The following is a 9,130-nucleotide window of genomic DNA, read 5'->3' on the forward strand; positions in this document are numbered from 1 at the left end:
CCTTCTACCCACTCACTCCCACCTTACTACCCTGTCATTCTCCTATACTGGTGAAATGAGCTTTCACAGGACCAAGGGTTTCTCCTCCTATTGATTGCAGACAGTGCCATCCTCTGCTACATATGCGGTTGGAGCCATGGGTCCCTCCATGTGTACACTTTGGTTGGTGGTTTAGTCTCTGGGCACTCTGGGGAGTTCTGGTTGGTTGGTATTGTTGTTCTTCCTATGACGCTACAAACCCCTTCAGCTCCTTCAGTCCTTTCTCTAACTCCTCCATTGGGGTCCCCGTGCTTGGTCTGATGGGTAGCTGCAAGCATCTTAATCTGTATTAGTAAGGCTCTGGCAGAGCCTGTCAGGACACATTCATATCAGGCTCCTGTCAGCAAGCACTTCTTGGCATCAGCAATAGTAACTGGGTTTGGTGGCTTCATATGGGATGGATCCCCAGGTGAGGCAGCTGAGACCATATCTTAAAACAACAACAAAGCAAAGCAAACCATCACCACCACCACCAATATAATCTGGTAGCTAAAATGAAGAAATTTAATGGGAGCTTGGGAAAGGAGAAAGATTTACTCTTATTTTGTTCCTCCTTATAAATAAAATTCTCCAACAGAGAGGAAGTATCATTAAAGACCAGTGAAGAACTGAAGAATGCTGTGCCAGAGGAGGGAAACTAATGAAAGAACACAGAGACATTATCAACGCTCCAACTAGAAATGTATTTAACGCCAATGGCAACAAAGCATCCTTCAGTGGCTCGTGCTGAGAGACAAAAGATCCTCAAACTGCAGAGTTGGTGTGGGTAGTGAGATGGGCACGCTCCCTCTGTTCATGGAAACACAGAAACATATCCTCTACCTGGATACCATTCGATCCTCAACCACTTTTATATGCAGTAAGTTGGAAGATACTACCCGTAGCTTTAACCCAGCCTGCCCCACGTCATCAAAGGAAGACAACACTACACAAAGATTGGAAGCAGTGTGCATGATACGGGCATGGGAAACTGCCGGTCAATAGATGGGGTGAAGGAAGTGTATGTGTAGACACAGAGAAATACAGTGCAGATGCTTTCATCCCTGAGCTCCGACTGTACCAACAGTAAAGGGGGCGCTTCTTGTTTGCCATGACCGACAGGGCAGTGAGGCACCCTTCTTGACCAAGAAACATCCCACACCAGGACCCAGATTTAAATGAAGGAAGCCTAGTCTCCATTCGAGTTTTCTTACTGATTTCAATTCAAAGTATCCAAGCTTTGCAGTCTGTACCGTCAGCCTTTGACTGGGAGCTTGCTTTAGTAATTCCATCCATGCTATTTACGGTAAATGATAAGACCTACTATGCAACTAAGATGTTGGCATTTGGAGGGGCCCATGGAACATTCACACATTGGGTGCTGATGAAAGAGGCCCAGCGAGACAGTGGGAAAGAAAAGTGTGTTCAGTAAATGAAGGAGGAGGAGGGAGGAAGGAGGGAGAAGGAAGACCAGAGGAATAAGAAAAGGGGGCATTCTTTAGGAGAACTGGTATAATTATATGAAAAGGGAAAAGGCATTCCTTACTCTATGCCATGTACAAAACTCAATGCAAGAGGAGTCCTAGACTTAGCAAGAGTTAAAACTATACTTCTAGTGTAGAAGGAAGAAGAGCAAAATCTTTTTTTGGTAACCAAGGTGAGGGCAGGGTAGGCTTGAAGAGGACACAGCAATGCACAAAACATAGATAAGTTAAAAACTTCAGAATTAATAATACACCTTTACAATTCCCAATTAAATCTGTAGATTAACCATGGGTGGGAGAATGTGTGTGTGTGAAAGGAATATGTCTGGAGCAGTCTAATAATTTCTGTAACTCAATACAACAGCTCAAACAGGAGGCTTGGTGACAACATACTTTACTCAAACTTTGACCTTTGACCATAATAGAAGATCATTTAATGTCTTTGAAATACAGCATTCATTGGTATATAAATATATTCATTAAAATGGAAATCTGATAAAAATCAATACCACTTTCCATTTATTAATCATATCCTAATCAAAACAACAAAGTCCAGGTAATAAGTTACTAAAAATCAAACACACACACACACACACACACACACACACACACACACACACACACAAAATCTGAGTTATATGTAATTGTTACTTTTTATTTCACAACCTTAAAAAATATAAACCATTAGGTATTTTGAAAAACATACACAGTAATCATTTGGGATTCACAATGGTAAACAGTGAGTTGAAATGGAAGGAAGTGCAGAAGACAAGATGACCTGGTCGGGGACAGGGACTGGGAACTTGGCGATACAGCGGATCAACAGTGCCATTATTTCCCATGATCAATTACCACTAAAACCTGTCCCATTTGGTACAAGCAGACATGCAATAGGTAGATGATAATATTCCCAGTTTAGATCTAACATACTTTCTTTCTCCTCAAGGAGAAAAACTGAACACAAGAAAAACGAAGACCGTGGGGTATGGAGTTTACAGCTAGCTGTCACCTCCCCGCTTTGACTCTAAAATACACACGCAAGGACAAGGGAATGGTGTGAACTGTACAGACAAAAGCCACCAGCCCCATGTGGCTGTCTCAGGTGAAATTTAAGCCCCGCCAGCCATGTTTCAGTGTTTACTAGACACATGTGACTAGTAGTTTGCCGGATCGGGCACCACCAATATAGAACAGTTTCATATCACAGAAAGTTCCTTCGCACAGCTCTGGGTGTGGGAAGTGTTTCTTCTCCCTCGGCTTGGCCAGTACGTAGGCTGTGAGTAGAAGCAGAGAGGCGATCTCCCGGAATATTCCTGGGTTGAGGGTGGAGTCTCAGAAGGAAGAGAGGTAGCCTTTCTGAGCCTTCCCTTGTGCATGGGAGAGAGAGCCTTTATAGGGATCAAATACACACATTTAGCTACCGCCAAAATTTAATTAACTGGAACATGATAGAGGGGACCAAAAAGGAACAAAGGAAAACAACCTATATTTATCCTATAGCAAAGCTCCATGAAAGATTATGAAGACCCCTCAGCCCCCAGATGCCCCCCCTCAACACACACAAACGTGCAGTTTCCCAGACTACTTGCTTAGAAAGTCCTGGTACAGGGGAGTCAGCTGACCAAAGAGGAAGCCAGTCCTGACAGACATTTCTTGAGAACTAGGGAGACATTGTCACTCGGTTCAGCCACATCACTCCGGGCTGTCAGGGAACCATGAGGCCTGAGGGAACCAGGAGACCCATCCTCCTTGAACACTGCTCTCTGCACAACTGTGCTTTGTAACCAGAGCATGGTCTTTGGTTGTCCACCCAAGATCCTTTGTCCTTATCTAGAGAGCTTGGATTTTGGTCGAAGGCAACAGCATTTATATTGTTAAGTCAGTGGCCCGTGACATAGTCCCAGCTACCGAGAAACTCTTCAGAAGAAAGCAGACTCAGACTGGTATGCTCTGCTTTCCTCCCTCCTTTCTCCATCTTGTGGGGAGTCGTGGAGACCATATAAGAACCTGAAAACAAATACCACCTCACATGAAGTGTGAGTTACACGAGACATAACAAGACCCCTAATTTGTTCAAGACCCTGCTTACTGGGGCATTTAATCTGGGTCCTTATTTATTAATATAAAGAAAATAGCAAACGGGTATTGGAAGAATTGACATAACTGATTCAACGGGGGGGGGGGGGATTAAACCCCACTACATCAACAACTCTGTTCTTAACTTGCCCTTGTATATAACACAGATACCGGACTGAGTCCAGTGGTTTTAGTTTTAATTACAACTAATCTTAAATCAGCATAAATAGTTCAGACTAGCTCTGAAAGCTATTCTGAATATGTGGAGCTCTGCTGATACGTTCTCTGTTCTGTGTTAGTATAAGCAGAATTCTAACTCTCTAGATCATATGGTTTAGAGGGGGGGAAACCTCATTTCCTATTCTTTCAATGGCTTAGCCATTCACAATGCTCAGAATTCTTACAGTTTATAAAATTGAATTCTAGTGTACTTAGTCTGAAACTAGGCAAAACTGGGAACATTAGAATGTCACATTAAAAATAGGGTGTTGTGGGTTTTTTTTTTTTTTTTTTTTTTTTTTTTTTTTTTTTTTGCATACCTTATTCCAAGTTTCCACCTCTGCAATGAACCAAAAACAAACCCTTTCTCCCAAGAAGCCAGTGTGGGGCATGCTCTGGGCAAATCCCCGCGCCGTAGGACTGTACCAGAGGGCATCAGCCCCACAGTTATACCCGTGCCCTGCAGTTGAAGTGTGGGCATAGAGACTATTTTATCAGGCAGTTTAGATTTTGCAAATGGGATTGTGACATCACTCTCATTCAACAGAATGATCTTCTCTAGTCAGAACTATAGATTTATTATATTACAAGCTTGGAAATGAGTGAACAATCAAGATTACCATTTAAACAACTAAATATATACCTAGTTATTAAACAGTAGCATTTAAAATAAAACACTAATAATGCATTTTATCATGATGGCCCATTTCCCTATAATGAAGGAAATTTGCATTCTAACATTTGTGAGGTCCTTTTGTGTTGTTGAAAATGGAACAATAATATTTTATAATAAAATTACATTTACAAAGTGAGGAGTTATTTTAAATGTTCCTACTTACCAAATGTTCTGGTGCCTAATCCGTATTTACCTCATTGTTCAAAATATGACAAGGCATGGCAGTACATCCTTACCAGAAGGATGAACCAGGTCAGCATGGACTCCATAATGAGACTCTATCTTACTCATTCACATAGTAGAACTGACAGACCTCCCAGAGCCAAGGTGTGGTCAATGAATTGAGTAGTCAGTACAGAGAAGGAGTACTGTGGGTGCCAGCTCATTAGATCTAGTTCAAATGTAAGATTTTAAGCCAAGCATGGTGGAACATTACTGTAAAACCAGAATGCAGAATGATTGCCACAAGCCCAAGGTTAATCTGGTCTCCAGAGCAAGTCCCAGGCTAGCCCATGCTACACAGCAAGTCTCTGCCTCCGGAAAAGAAATGAACAAGAAGCATCTCTGCTTTAGGGGCTCAATCTTGTGCTGTGTTTTGGAAAATGGTGGTGGGATAAAAGAATTAGAAGAGGCATTTCTTCTGCAGATGTCAGCTTCTCAAAGGCAGAATTGCTAACTAGAGGGTAGGCAGAAGATGCCAGCAGCATGTTTGGCAGATGTGAGACATCCTAACTCCTGTCCTTTAGAATAAGTTCCAGGGAAATGCCAGTTGAGAAGAATACGCATCCTTGGGCAAGACTATGTAAATGAGAACTTAGTAATTAACAAATTAGTTAGTGTGGTGGTGATAAGATGGCCCTGAGCCCCACGTGGAAAGGCAGCCAGCCCTTTCTTAGCAACTTGTTTATTCAACAGCAGAGTCCGGCCTGCACTGAGATGTCCACGTTTCCTATTCTCTCCAGCCAGTGAAGTGTTGGGGTGGTTACACTCTTGGACCCCAGGAATGCCAGGAAGATGAAAAAATTGACAAAGTAAAGGAGCCAAGTTGGTGGTTAAATGGTCTATATTCTGATTATTTATCACATATGAAATCATTATTTTCTGTCCTCATAAACAACTATAATTGCTCATTAATCCCTCCCATGTTTATTGTCCACATTCATATTAACCACGCAGGCCTGTAACAAAACATCATTGCAGAGATATCAGCTAATTAGAAGATTATTGTGCAAATCACAATGCACATTCTGACTGGAAATCCAAAGCAAGGTTTACTAAAGCTCTGATAAAAACATGATAAGGAGAATTTACTCAAGACATAATAGCTAAAAGAAACCATTGTCTTCATCTGAGTCCAGCTTATGTGTCCAAATGAAATAGAATATGTAGGAGGCCAACTTACTGTCTCAGGCCAAAATCGTTGCTCACCTAGACAGGCCTGCTTTCCTCTTTTCCAAAAGAGGAAAATTACCAGCAATTCTCTGTGTTATCAGCCTAGGCAAAATTTAGTGTTAAGGGTCTTAACTCTTCAGTCTCAGTCTTTGTCTCTGTCTGTCTCTCTGACTCTCTGTCTCTCTCTGTCTCTCTCTGTCTCTGCCTCTCTCTCTCTCTCTCTCTCTCTCTCTCTCTGTGTGTGTGTGTGTGTGTGTGTGTGTGTGTGTGTGAAATGAGCCTTTCCAGGTCGTAGTTTGTCCTGTCCTGAGAAAATTAACCCCAAACCCTCCCTACTGTAAACAAATGACATTATCTACTATTTTCAAAAAAGATGGAAGGGGGTGGCTATTAAATTTGCAAATCTCCTGGCTTCTCTTTTCTAATTCCCACAAACGCCAGTCTCCTCGTTGATTTTTGCAAAGGTTCTGAAACCACCTTGGCTTCTTGATCCTGGCGGAAGCTCTCCAGTTCAGGAAAAAAACCTTAATTTCCTGCTGCCTATTTCTTGCATCCCGACCCCTCCCTTGCTAGACCCCGGCTCTTGAGACAGTCTGTCATAGTGAGGGGCCCCAACATACCTTTTGCAAGATTTCTTCCACTGCCCAGCTTTGCAGGGTTCCAAGGCTGTGATAGGAGTTTCGGTCCTGGGTGCCACCCTTCAAGGGCACCAGCCTGGGTCCAGATGACATAGATCTAGGAAAAGCAATCGGATCTGATGGACAAAATGATCTCTCAAACTAACGCTGTTCCACCTTGCACAGGTGAGTTCTACTGTTGACAGTCAGCCTTTCCCAAAAGGTCTGATGTGTTAACTACAAACAGGCCTCTCCCCTCTCACCAGCTTTCTGCTCCTCCTACACTATGCAAAGTAGCCACTTTGTGTGTCCTCCAAGCCATCATCCAAAGGTCATTTTCCAGCGAATCATTCCCATACTCGCCCTCTGTTCTTCCAGAGTCTAAGCCCACCTTTGGCAAACCTCAGGCTAGACTAGGAATAGCAATCAAAAAAATAGGAAACCCCCACCCCTGCACACTCTCCAAAGAGGCCACTGAATCATTTCTCTCTCGGGCACCACCACTGAAACGCCCCTCAAAGCTTGCTCTCTTAAAGAATTTAGATGATTTTGTTGGAAGTGGCTGAGCTGAGTTGACTGGATAGTCGAGTTTTCCACCCTTAGATACAAGTGAAGTTGGTCTGGGAAAAAGAGTTCTCAGATGTGTACACCATTCTCAGCCCCAGTGCTGTCCCCTCTTCCTGAGTCTCTGCTTACTCTAGAACTCGGGTCCCGGACTAGACTCCTGTTCCCGCGGGCCACTGCACTGTAGGGGGTCTAGAGACCCGGGAGGAACAGGGAGTGTGTCCCCTTGCCGCCGGCCGCTGTAGAGGGGTGTACCTGAATCCCTGTGGAGCCGAGACCCTGCCAGCCGGGTCACACCGCGTGCTCGTTATTGAAACCCCAGGGCTCCCGGTGCAGCGACAGGCGCCCGGGCTGCAGCGTCCCGGCCGTATTGGCCACGGAGTTCTTCAGCTGCTTGATGACCACGAAGAGCAGGAGAAACAGGAGGAAGAGCAGGAAGAAGAAAAGCGCTAGGTAGAGCAGCAGATTCAGCTTCCACTCCATGCTGGGCGCCGCCCGGGCGGTGCACGCTGTGTTTCGCCTGGAAAGGCTCCGCACGTTCGCCCCCGGGTTCCCAGTTTTGCTGTGGTCCACCCGGCCTCCGCGACTCCCCAGGAGCGCCAGGACCCGGGACCAATTCTGCGAGCGAGCACTTCGGGTCTTCTGTGTGGAGATGCGAGCTAGCTTCTCCAGAGCGAACTTCAGCGGGTGGAGACGAGGAGGAACAGCCCAGTATTCCCTGACAGCTGGCTGGCTGCAGGTGTCTTTTAAGACTCCCATTGGGGACAGCCAGTGAAACCTCTGTCCCCTCCCTTCGTGATTAAGGTTCTTCACAATTTACCCAACTTGCACCTTTCCAAAGAGACTTATATAGAAAAATAAAAGGTGCCTGAAGGTGCCGTCTGAAGGGTTGGGAGATGCTCCTTGATGTAAGGTAGACTACAGATTCATCCACAGTCCCACTTCAAGCTGCCTTGCCTGTGAGAATTGCAAAGGACATGCATTGACAGAAAACTTCCCCCCACCCTCCTCTGTGCCAAAGGTCCTTACAGAGCACTGACAGCAAAAGGCATTTCAAAAATGATATTTTACAAAAGCTTTCTGTTGAAATTGTGTGTGTGTGTGTGTGTGTGTGTGTGTGTGTGTGTGTGTGTGTGTGAGTGAAGTCTTCCAGGTGCTTTGAGAGACCCCGACAGCTTCGTATTTGAGAAAAGCAAAGTTCTTTGTTATCGAATGTGCCAGTCAGTTTTCATCTATGTGACAAAAGGCAGGAGAGAAATCTGAGAGAAACCAGCTTTAAGGAGGGCAGGGTGATTATGGGTCATTATTGCAGGAGTTTGACTCCACTGTTTTTAGGCCTCTTGCACTATCCAAGCAGCCCAAAATGACAGCCAAGGAAAAGACAGCGGAAGTGGAAGGGACAGCAGGCATTCTTCAAAGCCACACCCTCAGTGGTTAATGCCTCCAGCCACGCCCTCCTTTCTGAGGGCCCATTCTGGCCTGAATTGATTTATGGATCCGTTCATCCATCGCTGAAGTTGGCATCCTTATGATTCAGCCACCTCTCGATTGCTACTTCCAGCTGGGGACCACTCCCTCAGCATGTGCAACTTTTGAAGGACACCTCATTCCCACATCCTAACACCATGTAACTAGTTACCCCAAACTCTGGCTAAAACCAGCAAGAATGTTGCTGGTGTCTCCAAATATCTGTGAGTCAAGAATAATCTGAAACTACTTTCTGACATACACCACACAATCCCAGCACTTGGGGGCTAAGGCAGGAGGCCTCAGTCCCTTTGAAATGGGCTTCTCCATGGGCCTCCATACACAATAGAATAGGGCAGAACAGGTTAGGCAGCACCCAGTGTTAGGCAGAGGCTGTAGGGCCTGTGCCCACTAGCTGCAGAAATCGAGAGTCACCACAGGTCATCCTTGGGGCTTCTGCAAAACCCTACTGGTTAAACAGCTCAAATCCCTAGGATCTGGGGGCATGAACGCCACAGAAAATCTTCCTGGAGGCCTTCAAGTCAGCTGTCACTAAAGTTTACCTAAGCTACTTCCCAGACCTCCAATTTTATTTCATTATGTGTAGAGATTTGAGA

The 9,130-nt window shown here is 44.9% G+C and overlaps 1 protein-coding gene across 1 annotated transcript; it reads right to left on the minus strand.

Moving 5' to 3' along the window:
- Window positions 1-7,337: 7,337 nt before the first annotated feature.
- Window positions 7,338-7,529, minus strand: SMIM43 (small integral membrane protein 43; the record flags this gene model as incomplete). Its single annotated transcript, XM_080929206.1, has 1 exon — window positions 7,338-7,529. The coding sequence occupies one exon, from the start codon at window positions 7,527-7,529 to the stop codon at window positions 7,338-7,340; it is 192 nt and encodes a 63-aa protein (XP_080785332.1).
- Window positions 7,530-9,130: the final 1,601 nt, after the last annotated feature.

This window comes from Micromys minutus (genome assembly GCF_963924665.1).
Source record: "Micromys minutus genome assembly, chromosome: 15".
Classification (NCBI taxonomy): Eukaryota; Metazoa; Chordata; class Mammalia; order Rodentia; family Muridae; genus Micromys; species Micromys minutus.